The 27,352-nt window shown below is 41.9% G+C and overlaps 1 protein-coding gene across 4 annotated transcripts; it reads right to left on the bottom strand.

Annotated features, from left to right (window-relative positions):
- Window positions 1–174: 174 nt before the first annotated feature.
- On the bottom strand, window positions 175–25,735 carry LOC140521573 (interleukin-36 alpha-like). Of its 4 annotated transcripts, none has more exons than XM_072636757.1 (9): window positions 25,529–25,735; window positions 18,756–18,943; window positions 18,550–18,641; window positions 18,367–18,438; window positions 11,102–11,419; window positions 10,149–10,201; window positions 6,475–6,582; window positions 4,391–4,527; window positions 175–1,010 (listed from the first exon to the last, which is right to left on the bottom strand). In XM_072636757.1, the coding sequence occupies exons 6-9, from the start codon at window positions 10,180–10,182 to the stop codon at window positions 777–779; spliced, it is 513 nt and encodes a 170-aa protein (XP_072492858.1). In that variant the 5' UTR covers window positions 10,183–10,201; window positions 11,102–11,419; window positions 18,367–18,438; window positions 18,550–18,641; window positions 18,756–18,943; window positions 25,529–25,735; the 3' UTR covers window positions 175–776. The 4 variants fall into 4 exon arrangements, with proteins under 4 accessions (XP_072492858.1, XP_072492859.1, XP_072492861.1 ...); XM_072636758.1 differs by having other exon boundaries at window positions 25,545–25,735; XM_072636760.1 differs by lacking the exon at window positions 18,756–18,943.
- Between the last annotated feature and the right edge of the window lie 1,617 nt (window positions 25,736–27,352).

Below are 27,352 nucleotides of genomic sequence, written 5' to 3'. Positions count from 1 at the left end.
AACCTGGTCAAAGTATACATACATTCGTGTGTGTGTGTGTGTGTGTGTGTGTGTGTGTAAGTGTGTCTCAAAGTATGTGTGTGTGTGTATAATCCATTAATTTCATATTTTATATATGACATAACTATAAAATATATCACATTCATATGTAACATTGCATTAAATACACAAGTATGAGATATATACAAATTTAATCAAGTTATTTCCTGCCTGAGCATATGCAAACTCATATTATTCCAATAACCCTAACATTCTGACCAACTCTTTCAGTTCATATCCAGAGGTCAGTAGGGACAGCAAATTTTTCTAAGACTCATGTTGCTAATGCTTTTGGTCTAGAAACAGCCACAAAACTTCAGCACCTGGGACAGATCTGATCTGGAAAACAGCCTCCTCAGAGTAATTCCAGAAGACAAACACATTCCCAAATGCCACTTGGCAAAGGCCCCCATGTCTTCTATCAACGTTCTCCCTGTCACTAGGAACTGCTCTACTGGGTGGCTGCTCCTTTTGAGGAATGTGAGGGAAATTGACTGGATAGGGAGTTCAGGAACTGAGGTGCTAAAAGCCTCAGTCACCCAGGACATCTTGTATCAATGACTGCAACAGTTAACAGATAGTTTTATGTAACTCAGTGGTATTCATTGCTAAGCCCCTAGAAGGCAGGAAGACATCCTAGTTATATTTCATGTCTCTCATCATAGGCACAAATTTAATATATATGAAAATGTTTTAGAACATGTGGTATACGGTGCAAGGACAGGTTTTTGTTGAATTTAGGCTACTTGGCCCAGGCCAGGCTCAATCCTGAGACGGAAATAGAAATTTACATTATCTTTTCCCACATCCTTGGTCATCTTGATGGGTTTCCCATTCTCCTTTGAACTAGAGATGAACCAGCCAGGATAGGCAGCTGACTCAAAGGTAGAAGTGTTACCATTTGCATTATGGTAAAATACAAAAGACTTCTCTGCTTTCTGAGTTCGATATAATATCATGATGTCCTTGTCCTAAAAAAAAAAAAAAAGAAAGAAAGAAGAAGAAATTCACTAGATTGGGTTATAGAATTTCAGAATTTGGGAATGGGAAGGGATCTCAATGGCCATCGACTTCAACACATACACACACAAAAATCCCTACTAAAACCTCCAAGTACTGGGACCCCATATTCTCCTGAGGCTGTCCCTCCCACTCTGAGACAATTCTAATTGTTGGAATGGGTTTGCTGATAAACCAAAATCTGCCTCTTTCAACTTCCACTGCTTGATCCCAGTTCTGCCCACTGAAGCCAAATGGATTAAGTCCCTCTTCCAAGAGATAGTCCTTCAAAGATGTGAAGACAGATATAATGTCTCTCTCACACCCCCAAGCCTTTTCTTCTTCAGACTGAGCATGCTCAGTTCTATCAACTCATCCTTAAATGATAAGGAATCAAAACCCTCCACCATCTTTATTATCCTCCTATAGACTTTCTCAATTTTATCAATGTCCTTTTTAAACCATGGTGCTCAAAACTGAATACAATGCTCCATATGAGGTGAGACAGGAGCAGTGTACAATTAGGTTGTCATCCAGCCCTTCCTGGAAATTATTGCTTATAAATGTAGCCAAAGGTTGCATTGAGTTTGTTGTGGGTGTGCACTTTGGAAGGGGGTGGAGGGAGAGCTGCTTCTTCTCCTGAGAATATTAATCAAATTAACTCTCCCACTGGCAGTTTAATTCTGCTAAATGAGGATCAGAAAGACCTAAATTCTAATCCTGCCTCAGATATTTGCTCACTAGGTGACATTAGATAAGTCATGTAACATCCAGTTGCCTCAGTTTCCACATCTTTACAATGTAGATGTATGTGTGTGTGTATACATATATATATATATATATATAAATACACAAGCAGATATACATATATACACTTACACACATACACACACACACACACATTCCCTCCACTACCCTAATACTGAGAAAGGTCTCATGAGTTACAAATATCGTCTTCCCACGTAGGAATGTAAACAGTTCAACTTTAGTAACTCCCTTATTATTTCTCTTTCTGTTTACCTTTTCAGGTTTCTCTTGATTCTTTTATTTGAAAGTCAATTTTTTTAATTCAGCTAATTTAATTCTGGTCTTTTCAACAAGAATACTCAGAAGCCCTCTATTTCATTGTAATTTCATTTTTCCTCTGAAGCATTATACTCAGTTTTATTGGGTAGGTGATTCTTTGTTTTAATCCCAGCTCCTTTGACTTCTAGAATGCCATATTCTAAGACCTCCAGTCCTTTAACGTAGAAGCTGCTAAATATTGTGTTACCCTGATTGCATTTCCATGACACTTGAATTGTTTCTTTCTGGCTGCTTTTAATATTTTCTTCTTGACCTGGGAACTCTGGAATTTGATGACAATATTCCTAGGAATTTCCTTTTGGGATCTCTTTCTGGAGGTGATTGGTGAATTATTTCTATTTTGCCTCTGATTCTAGAATATCAGGGCAGTTTTCCTTGATAATTTCATGAAAGATAATGTGTAGGCTCCTTTTTTGATCATGGTTCTCAGGTAGTCCAAGAATTTTTAAATTATCTCTCCTAGATCTATTTTTCAGATCAGTTATTTTTCCAATGAGATACTTCACATTGTCTTCTATTATTTCATTCTTATGTTTTTTTATAATTACTTGTTTGGTTTTTTTTTGTTTGTTTCATAATTTCTCATAATGTCATTAGCTTCCATTTCCTCCATTCTCATTTTTAAGGAATTATTTTCATCAGTGAACTTTTGGACCTCTTTTTCCATTTGCCCCATTCTGCTTTTTTAAGGCATTCTTATTGGTATTGGCTTTTTGGACCTCTTTTGCCATTTGGATTAGTCTAATTTTTAAAATGTTATTTTCTTCAGCATTTTTTGGGTCTCCTTTAGCAAGCTATTGATTACATTTTCATGATTTTCCTTCATCGCTTTCATTTCTCTTTCCAGTTTTTCTTCTACTTTTCTTACTTGATTTTCAAAATCCTTTTTCAGCTCTTCCATGGCCTGTACCCAATTCATATTTTCCTTGGAGAGTTTGGATGCAGGAGTTTTGACTTCATTGTCTTCTTCTGGTTGTATGTTTTGATCTTCTTCATCACCAATGACATAAGAAAATACCTTTTCACCAAGGAAGTAAGAATTTCTATTCGGTTTTCTCCCTTGGATGCCCATTTGCCTAGTGAATTACTTGACTTTTGAGCTCATTGTTAAGTGGGGGGGCTCCAGAAGCAGCCTACCCTTCTGCATTGGGTGCTACCATCCTGGGGCTGGCACTGAGATCAGGACTGGGGCCAGACCTCACTCACCTTTTAGCCAGGTTAGAGCCCCTTCCCACTGAAATTTGAAGCTGTCTTTGGAGTTTGTGGGTTGAGAAGTCTGGAATCCACCACAACTACTAGTGACTCAGTCCCCTAAGGCCTGTTCCAGCTCCCTCTGCACTGAGGTGACACATACCAAACTGTGCTCCACTCCCAGCTGGTGAACCTTCTAGATTTTCTTGGGCTGGAAATTGCTTCTGTCTGTCCAATTGGGGCTTCAGGTGCTCTAAAATGTGTTTAGAGTCATTTTTACAAGTTTATTGAGGGCTTTCAGGGGAGAGCTCAAGCCAGCCCCTGCTTCTACTCCACCATCCTTGCTGCACCTCCCTAGCCCAGGGACATGATATTTTTTTCAAGAGTCAGATAGCCTTATATGGAGAAGAAGGATTTAAATATTCTCTGCTTGGTCCCAAACAATGGAATTAGGAAGAAAGTGTGAATATTGAAACAAAGATTCAGGATTAATATAAGGTAAAACAATCTAATGATTAAAGATTAATTATTAATAATTAAAGATTAAGGAGGAATCAGTTGCTTTGAAAGGCAATGGCAGGAAGAAGGGAAGAAAAGAAGGAAGGAAAGAAAGGAGAGAAAGAAAAACATAAGTAAGGAAGGAACAAAAAAAGAAGGAAAGAAGGAGGAAGGAATGGAGGAAGGAAGAGAGAAAGGAAGAGAAATGCATTTATTAAGGGTTTATGGTATATGGCAGGAACTATGTCAACTACTATGGTTATATTTATCAACAAATAAGGTAGTGTTGCCCCCAAGGAACTAACATTAAAATGCAGGAAGACAACACATAAAACAAAGCAAAAAGCATATGAGGAGAAGATGGGGTTGGGAAATAGCCAGGAAATGTCAAGATGGTCTGGTTTGAGCAACATAGGGCAAAAGCTCATTTATCAGAACCCAAGAACTTTCATTGGAACCTGGATGACCATTACTTTGTGCCATTTTCTAGGAGATTCTGTTTCAAGTATTAGTTGAACTAGGTGACCTCTGAAATCCTTTCCCATTCTGAAATTTTATGAGATGCTGTGAAACTCACCTCCAGCTTCAGTATGGGCTGCCCTCCACTCTCTGCACAGGACAAACACAGTTTCTGGTCTGCTATCCCCAGGTAAATAGCTGTGCCTTTGCTTTGTTCAAGAGAGTCATCTCGGCATGGTGCAGTCCTCAGTTTGACTGGGAATACAAGAATCAATGACTACAGAAGGTGAACAAAATAACAGGATCAAGAATACATTTCTGACAAAGAGGAAGGTAATGGAGGAAGAGATTATCTGTCTAAAGAAAATAGCAAGGGAATGCTACCGTTGGACTTGAATTTGAGGGATATAAATTTGGAAGTGCGTAGGGAAGGGAAGGAAACTGAAGTACGGAGGTCTATGGGAATCTTCCATTCATTCCTAGATGGAGAGGTCATCAGCTCAGTGGTCTAGTCCTCATATTGATTCAATTTGTCCTTTAGACTTTGGAATCCCTGATAGAAATTCTAGATCCTAAACTCTGAAGCACAGTCCTCACAGGAAGCATCACAGGGTGAGGTACTTTGATCTGACAAAAGAGCAACCTCCCAGACTATTGCATCAGCCAGGCCTGGAATTTGCTTCTCTGATTTCCCATTCAGGTAACACCCTACCGAGGCAGGCTTGGTCAAGTCCTAAAAGATAGTTGTGTGGTGTTGTGAATGGTATACATGAGGGAAATACGACTCCTAAATAACTGAAAAACTTCTGATAGAGAAGCAGGAAAATGGAGAGGCAGAATGCGAGAGAAGGGGTTGATTTTTGGCAAACAGGAGACGCCCAGGAGGAGCTAACACCCCAACATATGTGTTCAAGGATTCCCAGAACGTGCACTCAGAAAGACTACAAAGAGCAGACCTCTTGGGACAGCTTGTTCCCTCTTTTTGGAGCTGAGATTTCATCTCCCTTCCAAATCCTACAGACCTTTGGCCCATATATATTCTTCTGATCAAACTAATTGGTATAACTTACCTAATTTACTTACCGTTTGGTTTCATAGTTATTTTTGCTCATTAAAACATGATCATTTTTGATGTAATTAGCATTTTGTGGAATGGGATATAAGCTGGCTGAGATTACATCAACTGTTACCCTCTTATTCCAGGGTAGGACTACTTACTCCAAGAGTGACTAGCACAAGTGGCGCTTACACTAAAAACCAAAAAATCACTGTAATTCAAGATATTTGATGTGCAATAGATACATATAATTCTAGCCCAGCAGCCCTCTTGAAGATTAGAGAGAAGGGAGTGATCAACTAATCAAAGCCATCCACCAACCTGCCACAAAGGCAAAAAGGACAATATTCTTAAGAGATGTGGTGGTGGGCATTCCTTATCCCAGATCCATCCACTGACATACTACCTGAGGCCTTGGGGTCAAGTTCCAAGTTGCTGCAATAAAGTTATTGAATGAGATCTAGAAAAGATCTTAAGGGTCATCAAATTCAACCCCCTTGTTTTACAGATGAGGAAAATTAGGTTCAGAGATACTTCTTTATGTCTAATGACTGCCCAAGGTGACAAAACCATAAGCTATCTAAGGGAGGAGTATAACACAGGTCTCCCTAATGGAAGTTCATCACCCTATCTGCTGTGCCACCCTAGTTTGTTTATAAAGGAATGCCACATGAAGGAAGCTTCTGACCTCATTCCTGGATGTCAACCACCTAGGCCAAATTCATTTACTCCATCCCTGTACTCTATTCTGTTTCTCTCTTCCCATTACACCCTCCTTCCACCCCTATTCTTCCCATAATTCCCTGGCATTAGAGCCCTCCCAGATTGTATTGTAAAAGATCAATCAACCTGAATTTCCCCTCACTCTTCCATCTTCCCTAAGCATAGTTCTGCTGCTTTTTTGTTCTCATGGAACAGCACACCTTATCTCTACCAAAGGTCAGCCTGCCCCTTCCCTCACCATCTTTCTGTGTCAAGAATAGGAATTTTCCTTTCTCCCACCCTTTATGCTTAATAACTGCCGAAGTCATCCCTAGAATTTTTTGAGGTCCAGGCATCTGTCCCGGGGGACACTATAAAGAGAATCACCCAAGGCGTGAGACTGCCAAAGAGGAAGAAAAAATAAGATCAGGTTTCCTACTCACTTGGGTGTACTGTTCTATCTTCAGCAACCGCTACGAGGGTCTTCCCTTGAAGGACCAAGACTTGCTGATTGATGTCCCGAATTTCGCTGATGTAAGGATTCTCCAATGCTTTAAAATTAAAATTGTTACAATGCAAATGTCATTGACTTAGGAGGATTAAAGCTGATTGAATGGGTTGGTCTCTAGGAAATTGCCTATTCTCTATCAGCACATGGAGAAGGATGGACTGATGTTGACAGAATACAGCCTCAACTGAGTCTACACACAGCCACTTCACTCTATATGTACATCCCTACTGTGATGACTAAAGAGCTGTGATTGTGGAGGAGGGAACTTCAGAATTTCAGAAATGGAAGGGAAGTTAGAGTTTATCCTGATCCTACCCACTCCCAAACGCTGAGTATGTCTAGCAAATAGCCATTCTTCTTTTAAAAAAAAGACAGCCCACGTCCACTTGGGGAGAGCTCTAATTGTTGGAAGAGTTTTCCTGACAGTCTAAATTTACTTCTTTGTCAGTTGCACCCATCACTCTTCTTTTTGCCTTCAGGGACAAACAAGATGGGTCTAATGTCTTTCCCCAGGGTTGACTTCAAATACTTCAAGAGTGGTCATTTCCCCACTGAGTCTTCTTATTTCGAAGCCTAACCTCCCCAGTCTCTGCAAACCTTCCTCGTCTGGGATGGACTTCAGGCCTGTCCCTCATTCAGGTGCCTCCATCTGGCTGCTTCCAGCTTTTCAATGTCCTCCCTCCTGCCTCAAAAGGAACACAACCTTCCAGGTGTGAGGACACAGTCATATAATCACCACCTATTTTTCAAAGCTATAACTGATTCTCTTAAAGAATCCCCTTATCACATGGGGCAGGGTCTTCTTGTGTGTGTTTGTATGTATCTGTATATATGCTGGTGCGAGTGCATATGTGTATGTGGGGGTGGAGAGTGTATCTTTGCCTGTCATAATCTCACTACTGTCAATATCAAGACATGGATTTGGGCCTCCCTTCTCTGAGGATTCTCCAGATAATAAAGTCCTTGCCCAATGAAAGCCTCAGGTGTATTTCAGGCAAACCACTATTTAACCCCTTAGTTTAACACTGGTTAACTGAACTTTTGAAACGTAAGTGTAGAACTTTTCATTTATCCCTATTATATTTAATTTGATTCATGTGAGACCAGACTTCTAGTCTGTCAGGATTTATTTAAAACCTGATTTTTATAGTTCTGCCCCCGCCCCACTCTCTTTTCATTTGCAAGCTTGAGAAGCATCCCATCTCTCATTGACAGAAATGTTAAACAGCCCAGGGTCAAGAACGATCCATGGGGCAGTCCTCTAGAGACCTCCATCAAAGTCTACATTTTGGGGGGGATTTGTTGTTTTTCAGTTGTGTCTGATGTTTCCTGACCTCATTTGGTACTTTCTTAACAAAGACGCTGGAGTGGTCTGTCATTCCTTCTCCAACTCATTTTACATAAGAGGAAGCTGAAGCAAATAAGGTTAAGTGACTCGCCCAGGGTCACACATTTATTCCATGTCTGAGGTTGGATTTGAACTCAGGTCTTCCTGACTCCAGGGCTGAGCCTCTATCCACTTACACATTAATGAATCTCATCTTGAGTCTAATTTTCCAAACAATTCTGAATCCATCTGAATTCTAATTGTCCTATACACTATGCATCACCTCTCTATCTTTTCCCACAAGAATATCATGCCAAATTCAGCTAAATTTTATCTGTGGCATCTCCCTGATTTTCCCTCCAGTTACTGCATCAAACAAGGACACAAATTTAGAATCACATGACTGGTTTTTTTAAACACATGCTAACAATCTGTGATCAAAATCTGTGATCAATGCCTCTTTCTCAAGCTGTTCCTCAAGCATCACTTGAATGGCTCTTTCTACAATTTTATAGAAATCCAAGACAAGTTTACTGGCCTAGAGTTGGCAGAGCAGATCTTATTCTTTTCCTGTTGAAGGAAATTAGCATACTTGCCTTTCTCCAGCACCATGGCCATTCCCCAGGATCTTTGTGGTGTCACTAACAGTGCCTACTCCACATCTGCCAAGAAGTAACTCACTTGGACCAGGAAACTTGAATTCAAGGGTCTCCCCCTAAACATCTCTTTGCTTACCTTGTCTTTCCACTCCCAATTCACCATTACCATAGAAATGGACAATTGAACCCAGCATGTCTCCATTTGTGGAGAGCTTGGTGTCAGCAGGGAATGAGCCTAGGTAAGGCATCCCCTTGCTCCACCCAGGGGGCCCAGACAAGCATGCATAGGGGAGGGGAGAGGGCACAGCCATGTGTCACATTTCTCTTCTAGTGGTTTTGCTACATATGAAATTTCATAAATATGAAAAATATGAAAGCAGAAATATAAAACCTAGCTACTGTGTTATTTCCAAGTTAAAGGGGGCACGATATCCTTTAATCAACCAACAAGCAGTTCTACTATATGGTAGGCCTTGTGCCTGCCCTCAAACAGCTTAAATTCTAACAGATAACATGGACACATACAAACAGTTCTCTTCATGTCAGTGGATTGTTCGGCAGCAATATGAATTTACCTCAGACTTGAGGAAAGGATGAATGAGGCAGAAAGGGGGCTGTAAAGGGGGCTACCACCCGGGGAAAGAAGGGGCCAGCACACAGTTCAAGGACAGGGATAAAGAAGCAAGAACAGAAGGAGGAGCATGCAGGGACCAAGGTCACAATCTACAGAAAGAGCAGGGGAAGGCCCTGGGGGGACATGTAGGTTCCAGATGGACACAGACAAGAGAGGACAGACAGGCTATACCACAGGGAAGACAGACAAGAGGGTGGCAGGCAAAGTAGGGCTAAGTTCTTCTCTCTCAGCACAAGAGCTCTCAAGCCAAGCATTCCATCACACTATAACAATGAATTCTTTCAGAATCCTTTCAGAAAACTGGAATTTGAGTAATTTTATGTAAAGTGAGAACTGTCTATATAAGAAAAAATCCAATACATACAAACTTAATGTGAGGTAGTTTGGGGAGGGAGGGATGCCAGTAGCCAGGGGGAATAAGGAAGCTTCCACCACAGCTGTAAGTGCAAATAAAATGTAAGATACAAGGGTCTTCCATACACTGGTTAGAATTTAGGAGACTCTCATGTGTTCTCACATGCATGACCTCTGGATTCTTTATAACTTGTCTGGGCAAACTTATCGCCTCACAGTGACCATTACACTTCTCATCTCCAGTGACAAACCTGCAAAACATCATAGTCATCATCAAGTCCTACCATCTTGCAAAATCCAATCTTTGACACTTACCAGCAGTGGGACCCTGGGAAAGTCACTTAACCTCTATTTGCCTCAGTTTCCTCAAATATAAAATAAGGATAATAATAGGACCTTCATCCCAGAGTTATTGTGAGGATCAAAAAAGATAATATTTGTAAAGCACTTAGCATAGGGCCTAACATGTAGCAAGTTCTACATGAGTGACACTTATTATTGTTTATCACCATCATCGTCATCATCATTATATGAGGAAACTGAGGCCCAGAGATATTAAATGATTATCTCAAGAGCACACAGGCAAAATCTGAACCCAGCTTCACTAATTTCAGAACAAATGGGTGCTCTTGCCACTGCCCCACAGCTAACCAGCCTCAGACCCAGTGTTGTCCACCATATGGTCTACTTACATTCCTTATGTGGATTTAGGTTCCTTCTATTCATGATAAGATCCTCTCTGCTCCTGCAAAGGGAGATTGAAGGTTATTGATTTGTAGGACTTTATTCATGGCTAGACCCAGTTATAGCCCTATACTTAACTTTACCTCAGCACCGGACAAGCATTTACTAGGAACCTTAATAATTAGAGCTTAAAAAATGCTTGTCCCTGTCATCTCTTCTGCACTCAGTCTGGGCCAGGCTTAGCACTTTACAAATATTACTCTACTAAGCCTCTCCCAATTATCTCATTTAATTCTTATAACAATGAGTAGAGGTAAATACTGTTATCATCCCTACTTTACAATTATGAAAACTAGATTGAGGCAGATAGAGATTCAAACAACTTGCTCAAGGTCAAAGAGCTAATAGTATTTGAGGTCATATTGGAACTTGGGTCTTGACTCCAGGCTCAGCACTCCAGTATGCTACGTAGCTGTGCTGGGGTGAGGAAGCCCTCTGGGCCATGGTTCAGCAGTTCATGGCTACTGGGCTAAATAAATTCGCAGTTGGTTCATCTTCCCTGCACCCCTGGGCACGCCACTCAGCTTCCTCAGCAGGGGTCTCTGACCACAGGCATCATCATCTCCAAGGGCAACACATGGAACAGAAGAGCAATCTGTAGAATGTGCTCCCATTCAAAGATCCTGCTAATGTTGCAATTTTCCCATCTTAGGCAGACATATCACTTAAGAGTTTTCACAATGAACCCAGCTCATCAGCCATCAGTGCCCACTCCCAGTGAACATGGAAGGAATCTGGCACTCCCATGGGCCATAATCAATCTTATAAGCACAGATGAAAACATCCTGATAATAGAAATACTTAGGCTCAGACCCACAGCCCTCCCTGGAACCAAAGGGACAGTAGTGAGAGACAGATCCAGACAAAGACAGTTTTCAGCTGCTGGACAGATCAAAGGTACCTGGTCCAACTGTTCTCTCCAATTTCCTGTGCTCCTGGGCTGTGATGGTTTCTTTAACCTCCAGTGAGATTTTCTGGGGCTGCTTGACTTTTTATCTAGTTAAGAACTGGGTGGTTCTGTAGCTTGGGTGGAGAGACTTCCTCCCTTGAAGCTTAAGTATCTGAGGCTGCTCCCAAGGGTGCCAGAGAATGTTGAAGAGGTGGCTGGGTGGGGAGGGCTGGGTCAGCAGCAACTGGTGCTGCTGGGCTGGGTGCTGAAGGTTCAGCCTTAGTTTAGCTTTGGAAAATCTGTAGATACCTGTGTTTCTGTCAAGGAGTTCTTTTTCGAGCAAGAAAGTGGAGGAAAAAAATTTTACAGCAATTTCTCTGATATAGACTTCAATTCTGAAAAATATAGGGAACTAGGTAAACTTAATAAAAACATGAGAAATTTCCCAGTTGATAAACAAAGGATATGAACAGGCAGTTTTCAGATGAAGAAATCAAAGCTATCTACAGTCATATAAAAAATGCTTTAAATCACCATTGATTAGAGAAATGCAAATTAAAACAATTCTGAGGTACCAGCTCACACCTGTCAAGTTGGCTAATATGACAAAAAAAGGAAAATGATAAATGTTGGAGACAGCTGGAGAAATTGGATGCATGGTTGGTGGAGTTGGGAACTGATCCAAAGATTTTGAAGAACAATTTCAAACTGTGAAAAGAAAAGAAAAGAAAAAAGAAAAGGGTCCTATATGTACAAAAATATGTATACCATCTCTTTTTGTGGTGGCAAGGATTTGGAAACTGAGGGGATGTCCAGCAATTGGGAAATGGTTAAACAAGTTATAGTGAATGATTGCTATGAAATACTATTGTGCTATAAGAAATGACATGCAGGATGATCTCAGAAAAACCTGGAAAATCTACATGAACTAACTGACATAGAGAGAAGTGAGCAGAACCAGAAGAACATTGTACACACTAACAGCAATATTTTCCAATAATCAAACGTGAATGACTTAGTTATTCTTAACAATACAATGATCCAAGACAATTCTTGATGAAAAATACTAAGTACCTCCAGAGAAAGAATGGATGGAGTCTGAATGCAGATTGAACTGTACTTTTTAACTTCTTTTTCTTTGCTTATTTTTCTGGTCTGTATTCTCTTCTGCAATCTGGCTAATGAAGAAACAAGTTTTGCATGACTGTAAATCTATATCAAAATCTGTATCAAAAAACTTGCCTTCTCAAGTGGGGGTAGGAAAGGATAGAGGCGACTTGGAATTCAAAAATTGTAAAAAAAAATGGCAAAAATAGTTTTCTTCGATAAAAAAATAAAACACTTTGGAAGAAAAAATGAATGAATGAATGAATGAATGAAAGAAATTAGTCAGTCAACCACATGGAGACCCAAAACAGGAAAAAATGAAGATTAGTAACAACCACTTCAGAGGATTTGGAGGGAGGGAGAGAATCTTATATAAACTGGTAACGAGAATGGAAACCTGACAAGCTGCTGAATCTCCTATGAGCTGATGTCATTGACTTGGTTGCCTCACCACCTCAACAGCTGCCCTTAGACAGGATACCCCAAAAGTATACTAAAAATTAAATTTACACTAAGACATGAGGCATCCTGTGTATACTTGCTGAATGCTTCTGTGACTTTGTTTAGTGTTGATTTCTGTTTAGTAAAAGGGGGTATGTGAGAGTTAGTACTGAGATTATTCACCTGATTGATTCAACACATTCAGATCCAGAACTTTCATTTGGATCCAGTCTTTCCCTGCTCTAAAAGGGGATAGACATCAAGATTAGGCCAGCCTATGAAGGGTTTTAAAAGCCCAATGGAAAGCCAGGTGTTCTGGTGTATGCCTATCATCCCAGCTACCTGGCAGACCCAGGAGTTCTGAGCTACAATGACTTAGGCCAATTGGAGGTCACAGTAATCATGGCATTAAAATGGTGAGTCCCTGCATGTAGGGGCTGCCTAAGGATGGTAGAACCAACCCTGGTCAAGAAAAGTAACAGGCAGAATTTCCTGTACCCATTAAATGGAACCTGGTGATAAGCTCCTTTACTTCCATTGTAGGAGAGATAAGGAAATCTAGACTTTAAGAAAATGTAAAGAAAAAGCTTTAGACGGGTTTGATCCTGGAGGTAGTAGGTATCCACAGCCTTGTATTGAGTAAAAGAGTCCCATGGTCAGACTTCCCCCTTTAGAGCAATCATTTTGGCCACCGTATGGAAGACAGAGAGAGACTTGGGGCCAGGAGACCAATTAGGAAGCTGGCCAGGAGACCAATTAGGAAGTTGTCACTATGCATGATGAAAGAGGATGAGGACCAGAAGTATATCAATGGCTATGAGAGTGGAGGAAGACAGGGAAAGATGAGGTGAGGTGGAGTCAGAAACAAGCTTTATTCTGAATGTTAAATGACCATCCAAAAGCTCAAGGCAGTCTGATCATAATGATAACAGCTGCCTTACCTGTGCTTATCTCACCAACACCCCCTGAGGCAGGTTAGTTTAAGTATGATCCCTATTTAATAGGTGGCGAACAAGAGATGGACAGAAAGTGTGACTAACCCAAGGGTCGGCCACTGAGGTGGTTGGATAGAAGAGACTTTGTGGACATGGAAGTGAGAGGATGTGGAGTCATGGATAATATCACTATTACAAACCTATGTGACTAGAAATACAGTGGAGCCCTCAGTGGAAAGAGGGAAGTTCAGAGGAGGAGTGTATCTTCTGGGAAAGATAATGTTCTCTGTTCTGGACCTGTGAAGTTTGAGATCTGAACAGAACATCCTACTGGGAGCTGGCAATATGATTCTAGCAGAGGGGGGGACCAAATTCTCAGTGATATACATGGAATGTGGATGAGAAATCACCAATGAGCTCACCATGAAGGAACAGTACCTTCCAGGAGATCTCTATCACACATCCCTCACCCCCATCCATGCATCCTACCCTTCCATGCTAGATAGTTTCCTAATTCCATATAGGTCTGGGCACATCACTGCATGGCTCAAAAATCTGCCAGGCTTTCCCATAACCTACCCCATGAAGCCCAGCTTGATTAGTCAGGCACTGAAGGTTCTCCATGTGTCATCAACCTACTTGTTCAGTCAGAACTCACCTTAGTCCCTCCCCCTCATCCCTGCTACTCTCCACCCTAAATGGACTTCTGTCTCCTCAACAAATCCTATGCTCTCCTGCCACATAGTTTTTGTCATGCCATTCTCTTATCCTAAAATGCCATCCCCTCTCCCATCTACTCTATAACCCTGGGTTCCTGGGCTCCCAGCCCAGAAAGCACTGAACTAGAGATGAGATTCAAGCAGATGGCAGCTATTACAGGGTTCATTAGATAATGACATGGTTTGACTTTGTCTTTGCAGCACTGAATTTTTTTTAGAACATCCTAGAAGAAAGGGGCCAGGAAAGCTGATTCTCCATGTTATCATATCATCAATAAGAGCTGAATACATCCCTACTCTGTGCCAGGTTCTGTGGCTAACTCTGGGGATAGAGAGAAAAGCAAAAATACCCTTTGTTCTCCAGAAGTTCAATATCAAAGGTATCTTGTGGGTGGGCAGAGCTGATCAGTGCATCTAATCTCTGGATACCTTTACCCTGTCCCCACCTTCTAAGACTTCAGTGAGCTACAGATGGAGTGATCAGAGCTTTGAGGTACCAGAAAGGCTAGAGGGACCTGGGAGGGATGGGGGATTAGACAATTCACTGCAACAGTCCATCCTTACCCATAATCCAGGAAAAAGAGCCACTTCTATTAGTTGGTAGCCTTATCTAGGTTCTGTCTCATCTCTCTTTCCATAAAGGGGAATAATACAGGTGGGAGGAAGCTGGTTCAGGACAAGCTTCCAGCTTTTTCTTTTCTAGTGAACTTCACAGTCTGACTCCAACCTATTTTTGATAGTGATGGCACTCCTGGGCCACCTGTGATCCATTTGCTATGGTTAAACACATGTTGTCCCCCTCAAGAGAACGTAAGCACCTGGAGACAGAGTCTGTTTCACTTTCTGTCTCAAGTGCCAGCACCAATATGCTGCTCAGAACCCAGTAGGAGCCTATTAAATGCTGGTAAAACTGACCTTGGTGGAGCTGACACTTCTCTGACAAGCACAACTGCTAGTTTCTCACTTCTGACATTATAGGAAGGGAGACCCCAATTACAATTAGCAAGGGGCCATGGGAGGTGGGAGTTTGGGGCACAGAAATTCCAGAGAATAGAAGGGTTTCCAGTCAGGAAAAAGGGGAGGTGTAGAGCAGAGATAGCCTTTTATAGGAACATCGACCCTGCCCCACAAAAAAGGGACTTCTTAGACCTTTATAAGATGTCAGCCAGGTAGCACATGGAGCTCTGGGCATGACACAGAACAAACTTAAGCAGGAAGACTTGAATTAAAGGCCAGCCTTGGAGTCTTATAGAACATGAGACACTGGACAAGTCACTCAAACTCTGCTTTCCTCAATTTCCTCAAAAGCAAAATGGGGATAATAGCACCTGCCTCTCAGGGACATTTTGAGGATTAAATGAGAGATTTATAAAGCATCTAGCACAATACCTGGTACACAGTAGGGGCTTCATAGATGCTTGCTTCCTCCTTTCCGTGGGAGGGAACAAAGGTCTCCCTTTCTCATTCCTCTACCTGTGTCTCTCTGTAATATGCGGTCCCCAGAACTAGCTAACTCCCTGAATACTTTTAAACCAGAGTATTTACTCAGTCCCTCAATCTCTCTCTCTCTTTCCCTCTCTTTAGCTTCTTGTTGTTCCTCCCTCTCCTACTCTCACTTTCCCCATTCCCTCTTCCCAGTCTATGCAGCTGTGTTTGCACATGCAGCTGTGACTCAGAATCACTGAAGGCTCTTGCCACAGTCCTCTGTCCCTTATATCCACTTGCTTTAAGCTCCCTGAAAGAAAAGACTTTTTCAATTTTGTCTTTCTTGCTAGCAACTAGGATAGGACTTTGTACATAGATGGTGCTTGGCAAATGCTTGATTTCCTTGAAACAGTTTCAGTCTAAGTCCCTCTTTACTGGAATAATGGAGCTTTAGGGTGAGATAATGAACCTTTGTGTTGACTCTCCCATGACTATGGCAGGCTGCAAGGGGAGAAAACATATTTCAACTTACAAGAGTTTTTGCCGGGAAAGAGATTGGGTTGAGAAATGTTTGGACTGTTGGATTTTGTGGTACATCTGCATAATGCATCTTGATTTTTACTAATCCAATTAAATGACTGTTTAACTAAGTACTTGAGGTCAAAGTGAATGTTAACAACCTAGATCCCTGATCTACCAGTTTGAGATGCAAAAGATAGAGATATGTCTCAATGCCTGAAAAGTAATGATTGACTGGTAATTCCTAGACAGAGCCCAGGAGGGAAGAGTAGGGCAGAACACTGTGCGATTGACAGCCTGCCTGTAGTAGATATCCCTTTTTCCAACTTGCACAGCTAGGTGTAATTGTAGATAGAGTTCTGGGCCTGGAGTCAGAAAAACCTGAATTCAAATCTGGCCTCAAATACTCACTAGCTGTGTGACCTGGGTAACTCACTTAACCTGTGACCCAGGTAACTCACTTAACCTATGTTTGCCTTAATTGGGGAAGGAAATGGAAAACTACACTAGTATCTGTGCCAAGAAATCCACATACATATACATGAAGAGTCAGACATGACTGAACAACAACATTTATAACAGTGACATAATTTGGCACGAGGAACTCAATATCTCTTATACACCTACCCATCCATTCATTCATACAAATGGCTTCACAGGGATGTCAGTTGGTGAATATGAGTTCCCATGTCCAGGCAACAAAATGCACTGAGATCAACCTAGACCTATTCTTGGCTCAGGACTAATGATGGCTCTGATTATCACACTTATATAGAAATGCTAATGTGGCTTGAATGCCTCACCAACACCTTTGTCATCAGGCTGTACAATCTTCCATGATGTGTTGAATTGTGATTCAAACCACTCATAACTCATGAGAGGCAGGGAAGTACTGGGGTGTGGATGGGGAGAATTTGGAGTTGGCAGATCCTGATTCTCATCCTACTTCTTTCACAACAAACTGTGTGAGCTAAGGGGAGACACAACATTTCTAGATGTTTATCTGCAGCATGAGAGGTCCCTCCCAGTTCTGCCTGTGTATGAGGCTGAGAAGTCATCACTCCACCTCCACTTCCTGTGAGCCCCTGCCAACATTGGTTCAGCCTTAAGATGATGGTACCCTGGATTTAGAACTGCAAGGGCCCTCAAAGGCCAACTAGTTCAATACTCTCATTTCACAGGAGGGGAGGCTGACACCAGGGGGAGGGTAAGTGATCTGGCCACAGTTACGCAGGTAGTAAAAGGGACAATGAGAATCTGAATTCAGGTCATCTGAATCTCATTCAGTGTCATTATCAACTATACTCTGCAACCTGGTCAGGGTATGAAAACGTTCTTGTGTGTGTGTGTGTGTGTGTGTGTGTGTGTGTGTGTTTCTGTGTGTTTATGCATGTTTGTGTTTCTGTGTGTAATCCATTAAATAAATTTTACATGTAAAAGAAACATAAAATGTATCACATACTTATATACAATGAAGTATTGAACAAACAAATATGGGTCACATACATGTTTATGTATTTGAACAAGTCATTTTGTGCTTGAATACAGGCAAGCCTATCTTTTTTCAACATCCTAACATTCAGACCAACTCATTCACTTCCTGTCATTCATTCTTTCCTGTCATTTCCTGTCATTTTCCTATCATTCCTATCATTCATTTCCTGACCAATGGGGACAGCATCATTAATATTTTTTTTCATTTTCATGATCCTTGGTGCTAAAGCTTTAGGTCTGAGAAACAGTGACAAAACTTCAACTCCTGGGACAGGTCTGGTCTGGAAAGCATCCTCCTCAGATCAGTTCCTGAAGACAAACATTCCCGAGTACCACCTGACCAAGGCCCCTATGCCTGCTATCACCCTTCCCCCTGTCACTAGGAACTGCTCTGCTGGGTGACTGCTCCCATGGGGAATATGAAGGAAATGGGCCAGACAAGGAGTTCAGGAGGTGAGATACTAAAAGCCTCAGTCACGAGGACATCTGTATCATTTACTACAATGGTTGACATATGGGTTTATTTAACTCAGTGGCATTAAATGCTAAGCTCCTAGAAGGCAGGAACACATCCTAGTTATATTTCATGTCTCCCAACGCAGGCACAGATTTAATATATATGAAAATGTTTTGGAACCTGTGGTATAGTGCACAAGCAGGACAGGCTTTTGTTGAACTGAGGCTACTTGGTCCTGGTCAGGTTCAGTTCCTGGAATTGAAAGAGAAATTTACATTATCTTTTCCCACATCCTTGTTCATCCTGATGGGTTTCCATTTCTCCCTTGAACTAGAGTTGAACTCGCCAGGATAGGTAGCTTACTCAAAGGTAGAAGTGTTGCCATTTGCATTTTGGTAAAATAAAAAAGACTTCTCTGCTTTTAGGACATGATATAATTCCATGATGTCTCTCTCCTGAAAAACAAGAAGAAAAAGTCCTTTAGATGGGGTTATAGAATTTCAGAATTTGAGAATGGGAAGGGATCTCAATGGCAATCAAGTTCAACACATATGCCAAAAATTACCTACCAAAACCTCTAAGGACTGGGAACCATCTTCTCCTGAGGCTGTCCATCCCACTCTGAGACAACTCTAACTGTTGGAGTGGGTTTGGGGATATTAAGCCCAAATCTGCCTCTTTCAGCTTCCTCTGCTTGATCCCAAGTCTGCCCACTGAGACCAAATGGAATGTCAAGTCCCTCTTCCATGAGATAGCCCTTCAGAAAAGTGAAGACAAATATCATGTTCCCCTCAGATACCTCCAAGCCTTTTCTTCCCCAGGCTGAGCATGCCCAGTTCCATCAACCCATCCTCAAATGACAAGGAATCAAGACCCTCCACCATCTTGGTTAGTTTCCTCTGAATATTCTCCATATTGTCAATGTCCTTTTCAACCATGCTGCCCAAAATGGAATAAAATACTCCAGATGAGGTGGAACAGGAGCAGAGCCCAAATGAATTGTCATCCAGCCCTACCTGGAAAGCATCCCTCTTAAATGAAGCCATAGGTTTCATTAAGTTTGTTGATTTGGGGAGTTTGTTGGTTTGTTTTTTTGGTTTTTGGTTTTTTTTTGGCTGCTCCTTCTCCTGAGAATTTTAATCAAATTAACCCTCTCAATGGCAGTTAAATTCTGCTGAACTTGGATCAGATCCTGCCTCAGATACTTGCTAGCTAGGGGACATTAGGCAAGTCACTTAACCTCTGGTTGCCTCAATTTCCACGTCTTTACAATAGGGATGATGATAGCACCTACCTCACAGAGTTGTTGCCAGATCAAATGAGATAATATCCATAAATTGCTTTGTAAATGTTAAAGTATTCTTTTAACTCTAACTATTTGTAGCCATTAGCATTGCCTCTCAAAGGACATGCCATTTGGCTACCCTATTGTTGAACTCATACTTGTGACTTCCCAGAACATATCTCCCCTTGCTGGCCAGCACGCCCTTATGTATGGCACTTTCTTAATTAGACAGTAAGCTCCTTAAAGGCAAGGACTTTTCTGTTTGCATTCTCAGTGCTTAGAACAGTGTTTGACTCATAGCAAGTACTCAATTTATGTTTTTCATCCAATCAGTTCTGAGCACCACATTTCAGTAAGAACTTTAAACTGGAGAGTATCCAGAGAAGGGAGACCAGGATGATGGAAGACAGTAAGATCATGCCACATATGAAAGAGATGAAGAAATAGGTGGTGTTTAGCTTGAAGAACAGTTCTATGGAGGACATGATATCTGTTTTCAGGGGTCAGACGGTCTTTCATGCAGAAGGATTTAAATATTCTCTGCTTCGTCCCAAAGACCGGAACTAGGAAGAAAATGAGAATATTGAAGCAAAGATTCAGGATTAATGTAAGGCAAAACAACCTAATGCTTGAAGATTAATGATTAACGAGGAATCGGCTGCTTTGAAAGGTAATGGCAGGAAGAAAGGCAGAAAAGAAGTAAAGAAAGAAAAGAGAGGAAGGAAGAAAAAAAGAAAGGAGAGGAAGGAAAGAAGAAAGAAGGAGAGGAAGGAAGGAAGGAAGGAAGGAAGGAAGGAAGGAAGGAAGGAAGGAAGGAAGGAAGGAAGGAAGGAAAGAAGGAGTGGAGATAGGAAGGAAAAATGCATTTAATAAGGGATAATCACATGCCACATAGTGAGCAAATTGCTGAGGTTTGTAAATTCGTAAAATATCAGCAAATATGACAGTCACTTCCCCCAATGTAAAATGTAAAATGCAGGAAGACAACACATAAAAAAAGCTAGAAAGGATATGGAGATGTGAGGTTTGGAAATGGTCAGGACATGGCGTGATGGTCTGGTTTGAGCAAGACAGAGTAAAAGGTCATTTATCAGAACCCAAGAGCTTTCATTGAAACTTGGGTGACCACTACTTGGAGCCACTTTCCAGGAGATTGTAATTCAAGTACTAGTTGGACTAGCTGACCTCTGAAATCCTTTCCCATTCTGAAATTCTATGAGATGGAATCTCTGATAGGAATTCGAGATCCTGAATTCTGATGCACGGTCCTCATAGGAAACATCACAAGGGGAGGGACTCTCTGATCTCACAAAAGAGTCATCTCCCAGACTGTTGCAACAGCCAGGACTGCAATTTGCCTTCTCTGATTTCCCTTAGTTTAGGACTCCTAAATAGCTGAAAAACTGATGCAGAAGCAGAGAAATGAAGGAAGAGAAAGGCAGAATGAGAGAGAAAGGATTGATTTCTGGAGAACAGGAGATGCCCAGGAAGAGCTAGCACCCCAACTTATGTATTCATTGATTCCCAGCACCTGCACTCCCAATGGTTACAAAGAGCAGACTTCTTGGGAGAGATTGTTCCTTATTTTTGGAGTTGAGATTCCACTTCCCTTCCAAATTCCACACACCCCTGACCCATATGTATTCTTCTGACCAAACTAATTGGTATAACTTTCCTAATTACTGTGTTACTGTTTGCTTTGACAGTTATATGTGCCCATCATACATGATCATTTTTGATGTAATTAGCATTTTGTGGAATGGGATACAAGTTGGCTAAGATTACATTAACTGTTGCCCTCTTGTTCTAGGGTAGGATTACTTACTCCCAGAGTGACTAGCAGAAGTTGGTTTTACTTTACACACCAAGAACACATTGTATTTCCAGAGGGCAAATATCTGGTGTGCAATAGATAGATAAAATTGTGGCCCTGTACTTCTTGTGAAGATTGGAGAGCTAGGGAGGGATCACCCAATGTCAATCATCCCCCTACTTTCTACAAAGACAAAAGTGACATTATTCCTAGGAGAAGTGGAGGGGGGCATTCAATATCCCAGATCCATCCAATGACACACTCCCAGAGGCCTTGGGTCTCATTCAGCCTGCTACAATAAAGTTACAGATTTACACCTAGAAAGACCTTATGGGTCATCCAATCCAAACCCTTTGTTTTACAGATGAGGGAAAGGAGGGTGAGAGAGCCTCACTTATGCCTACTGATGGGCCTAAGGTGACCAAAGTATTGTGGCTAAGGGAGGAGTCAAACACAGACCTCCCTAAGGCCAAGCTCATCACTCTATCTACTGTGTCACCCAGATTTGCCTGCAAAGGAATGTCACATGGAGGAAGCCCCCACCCCTTTCCTGGATGTCTGCAATCTAGGTCAAGTTCATTTGCTCTATCCCTGTGCTCTACTCTGTTCCTCTCTTCCCTTTACCCCCTCCTCCCAGTCCCGTTCTTCCCAAAATGCTCTGGCATTAGAACCCTTCCAGGTTCAATTGCAAAAGATCAATCCACCTGAATTTCCCCTCCCTTCTCCATGTTCCCTAAGTTCTACTAATCTTTTGCCTCTGCCATCATGGAGCAGTACGATTTATCTCTAACAAAGCCAAGCGTGCCACTCCCTTACCATCTTTCACTCTCTGGTATAAGACTTTCCCCTTCTCCTATGTTTTACACCTAATAACTGCCCAAGTTATCCCTGCAATTTGTTGAACTACAGGCATCTGTCCTAGAGGACCCTATAAAGAGAGGGTCACCCAAAGCATGAAAGTGCCTCAGAGAAAGAGAAAATAGGGCCAGGGTTCCTACTCAGCTGAGTGCACCATTCCATCATAAAGAACTACGATGAGGGTCTTCCTTGAAGGACCCTCCATCCCTGAGATGGCATGCAATCTTAAATGGGTTCTACACATACATTCTTGTTAAACACATTTTCACATTAGTTGTGCTACATAGAAGAATTAAACTGAATGGGAGAAACTATGAGAAAAACCCAAACAAAACAAAACATACCACAAGAGGAAATATTCTGCTTCATTCTGTGTTCCAGTTCCATAGTTCTTTCTATGTATGTGGAAGGTACTTTGCCTCAAGAGTTCATTGGGAATTTTAAGCCCTTGCATTGCTGTGAAGGGTTAAGTCTACCAGAAACAGTCCTTGCACATTGTGGTTGTTACTATGTACAAAGTTCTCCTGGTTCTGCTCCTCTCATTCAGCATCAGTTTATATAAGTCCTCTCAGACCTCTCTGAAGTCTTCCTGTTCATCATTTGTTATAGTACAATAGTATTCCATTACATTCATATACCACAACCTGTCCAGCCATTCTCCAATTGATGGGCATCCCCTTGATTTCCAGTTCTCGGCCACCACAAAAATAGCTCCTATAAATATTTTTGTACTTGTAGGACGCTTTCCCATTTTTATGATCTCTTTGGGTTATAGTCCTAGAAGCAATATTGCTGGGTCAAAGGGTATGCACGTTTTTGTAGCCTTTTAGGCATAGTTCCAAAAAGCCTCATTTCTAATATATGTAGAGAACTGAGTCAAATTTACAAGAGTACAATTGACAAATGGTCAAAGGATATGAACAGTCAGTTTTCAGAGGAAGAAATTAAAGCTGTCTATAGTCATATGAAAAAATGCTCTAAATCACTATTGATTAGAGAGATGCAAATAAAAACTCTGATGTACCACATCACACTATCAGATTGGCTAACATGACAAAACAGGAAGAGAGTAAATGTTGGAGAAGATGTGGGAGAGTTGGAACAGTAATTCATTGTTGGTGGAGCTAACAGCTGATCCAGCAATTCTGGGGTTAGCATTATTCTACAGGGTCACATATCTAGTAAATTTCTGGATTTGAACTCAAGTCTTACTGACTCCAGGGCTGAGCCTCCATCCACGTAAGAATTAATGAATCCTCTTTTGAGTCTAGCCATCCAACTAATCCTGAATCCATCTGAATTCTACTTGTCCTATACCATGGCCAGAATCTCTCTATCATTCCCCATAAGAATATCATGAGATCCTTTATTGCTTTGTCAGATTCAGCTGAATTTTATCTGTGGTATCTCCCTGACTTTCCCTCCAGTTACTCCATCAAACAAGGACACAAATTTAGAATGATATGACTTGTTTTCCTTATAGCCATGCTAATAATCTGTGATCAGTGCCTCTTTCTTTAGCTGTTTCTCAAACTGACACATCCGTTGTTTCTTTGTAAATAAAAACCACTTGAATGGTTATTTCCACAATTTTGTAGAAATCTAAGACAAGTTCACTGGCCTATTGGCAGAGCAGATCCCATTCTTTTCCTATTGAGGGAAATTAGGATGCTCACCTTTCTCCAGGCCCCCAGCACCATGGCCATTCTCCAGGATCTTTCTGATGTCAATGACAGTGCCTTCCCTACATCCATCAAGAGGCAGCTCACTTGGACCAGGAAACTTGAATTCAGGGGCAGTCCCCTAAACATCTCTTCACTTACCTTGGCTCTCCACTCCCAACTCACCATTACCATAGCAATGTCTCCGTTCTTGGAGGGCTTGGTGTCCGCAGGGAACTGCATGAGTCTAGGACAGGTTTCCCCTTACCCCACTCAGGGAGCCCACACAAGCATGGATGTGGGAGGGGAGAGGACAAAGCCATGTTTCACCTTTCTCTTGTGTATCTTTTCATAAGTCTGAGAAATAGTGAAAGCAGAAACATGAAAATCTAGGTACTGTGTCATTTCTAGGTTAAAGAGGGCATGTTATCCTTCAATCAATGAATCAGTAAGCAGTTCTACTATAGGTTGGCCCCATGCCTGCCCCCAAACACCTTAAATTCTAACAGAGTAGATAACATGGACACATACAGACAGTTCTCTTTAAGGAAGTGGATTATTCAGCAGTAATGTGAATTTACTTCAGACTTGGGAAAGGGGGAGATAAGGCAGAAAGGGGTCTGTGAAGGGGGCTTCCACTTCTGGAGGGAAGGGGCCAGCACACAGTTCAAGGACTTGGAGAGAGAAGCAAGAACAGGGGAGGAGCATGAAGGGACCAGGGTCAGAACCTAGAGAAAGAACCGGAGAAAGGGGCTGTCCTTCAGCCTCAATTACTCTCTCTCTCTCTCTCTCTCTCTCTCTCTCTCTCTCTCTCTCTCTCTCTCTCTCTCTCTCTCTCTCTTTGCCTTTAGAGGAAATTAATGTTAAGTGAGTTTCTCAGTGTCACAGAGCTAGTGTGTGTCTGACGTAGATTTGAACTCAGATCCTCCTGACCCCTTCATGCTCTATTCACTGTACTACCTAGCTGCCAAGTCACTCTCACAGGGGAGGCAATAGTGGTTGGCAAATAGAGAATTGGACAAGGGAGTCAGAAAAACTGCAGGACAAATCCCACAACTGAGGCTGAGTAGGATCTGAGTTCAGATCTACATCAGACACACACTAGCTCTGTGACACTGAGAAACTCATTTAATGTCAATTTCCTCAGACTCTTTATTAAGAACCCATTTCATCTCTCTCTTGGACCCACCTCTGGGTGGTCCAGCCTTTACTGATTGATTCCCTGTACCCTATAGTCAACACACTGCCACAGATGCTGCTGCTGTCCCTGTTATGTTCCCATGGAGTCAAAGGGCTTGATCTAAGTCCAAGTGGGCTAAGAGGGGTCTGGACAGAGCATATGGCAGAAAAGGGTGATGTGTGCAAGGAGGGTCAGCCTTGGCATCCCAAAGAACAGAAGAGAAAAAGGCGGGGAACACCAAAGAGAAAATCCAGCATCTTCACTGAAATAGCTGTGAATGAGTAAATGAACGAATGAAGCATTTATTAAGTGATTATTGTGTACAAAGCCCTGTACTAAGTGACAAAAACACATATAGAAAAGGAAGAACAGTCCCTGTTCTCTAGAAGCCCAAGTTCTAATGGAAGACATAACACGGAAGGAGGTGTAAGTGCCCCCGCACCCAAATTTCTTGGTTTGTCTTTTGTGTGTATGATATATGTTGAACCTAGCCATCTCTGACTCCTTATGCCCCCGTGGACTATTTTAGGCTTTATATTACCTACCAATCCTTCTTAGTACCTTCTTTTATAGGCACTTTTCCTCAGAGAGACACCATGGCAAGGCAGATGGAGAGCTGGCCCCGGAATCAGGAAGACCAGAGTTAAAATCCCACCTCTGACACATTCCACAACAGTACTGCTACATGCTAGCACAGATATTATGGAAACAGACATAAACTAGAGAATCTGAATGTGCTCGGGGTGGTTGAGTTGGTGGCAACACTACCAGATATTCCGAGAGTCTTTGGAACCTTCTACCCCTGTGACATCAGCAGAGCTAGTTACCAGTCTCCATTGGGCTGAGGAGAAAATCAGAGCTGAAGAAGGTTGAAGTTGCTAGTATCAGAGGTCTAGAACTGAAAGGTCCCTGAGAGACCAAGTCCATTCCTATCATTTTACAGATGAGGAAACTGAGGCACACTGAGAGGAAATGACTGGCACAAAGTCACACAGCAGTAAATGTCAGATGTAGGATTTGAATCCAAGCTCTCTGTCTTTAGAAGCCATGTTGTTCCCATCCACCTCCACACTCTCCCACACTTGCTGAAGGTCACAGAAGCAAGGGATGACCAAGTCCCTCCCTCCCAAATGGATTCTCTCAACTCTTCATCAGAATTTCTGGGAGAGTTGGGTTGTGCACTGGAGTTTTGGTTTCATTACTACAGGAAACTCCTGGGGATAAAACACTTGCTAGCTACACAAATTGGCAACTTCTCTGCCATGTCTAGTCTTGAAGCATTTGATTGTTTGCCCAAAGTCACTTCACACATACTCATCAGAGGCAGAATTGTGGGAGATTCAAAAAAATAAAAATTGGAGGATTAGAGATCCTTCCCTAGAAGTTCACCAAAGATTAATTTCTTCACCTGTGATTCCTGCCTTTTCCTAGGAAATGTACTTTATCTGTGGCCCAGAAACACTCTGCCTGAGTCTCAAGCTGAGACCCTAGGGGCAGATACTCAGAGATGAGTTTGAGGGAGAATGAAGGACACTACCCTCTTTCTGAGCCTATTGGAACAGAAGTCCTTATATGCTAGTGATCACAGACACATTGTTTATTTGTAAATAAAAACCACAAAGCAGCAAATTAAAAATGATATTTCAGACACTAAGTAATGTGGAATTTACTTATAGGCAGATATTCAAAGGAAACTAGGTGGTTCAGTGCATAGAGCACTAGGCATGAAATTAGGAAGACCCATCTTGCCTTTGAAGAACCAAAGCCTCCCCTGGAGAAGGGCAAGGCGGACTAGAGCCCCTGCCTCCTAATTCAGGGTTACACTACCAGAAAGTCATTTGGTAAGACCTGGAGAGTGTGGGAGTCTAAAGTTATGTCTATTTCACCAAACAAAGTTCAATGAGAGGTCATGTGAATAGGGCCATTGTGGCTGCCATCTTGCCCCACATGTTATGGAATGACAGTATTGATTTGCATGTGATAAGCATATCTTGGCAGCTTTGCTGGTGGAAAGGGTTGTATTCTGGAGAAGAGGAATGGGTATAAAGGCTTCTTTGCCAGTGCTCTGGGAGGTATCCAGAGGAGATGGGTAAAAGACAGCTAAAATGGGACCTTATTCCACCAGGGTTTCACAAGGCAAAAGTCCTGATAACAGACGACTCAAGATATGAAGATTTGTCCGGAACAGGACAGTATTGCATACCCAGGAATTCATTGAGGGAGATACCCAGAGAGACAAGTTCTCTTCATTCTTTTCTGTGGATTTATAGTGCTTAGCAGGAGTTCTGTTCCATTCTCATCCTCTTTCCTAGAGAGGGATTCTTGGTGCACACCTTTATTCATTCCTCCTTGGGACTGACATCATGACT

This window comes from Notamacropus eugenii, chromosome 1 (genome assembly GCF_028372415.1).
Source record: "Notamacropus eugenii isolate mMacEug1 chromosome 1, mMacEug1.pri_v2, whole genome shotgun sequence".
Classification (NCBI taxonomy): Eukaryota; Metazoa; Chordata; class Mammalia; order Diprotodontia; family Macropodidae; genus Notamacropus; species Notamacropus eugenii.
The sequence above is the reverse complement of the archived record's forward strand: the minus strand, read 5'-3'. Positions and strand labels throughout refer to the sequence as shown.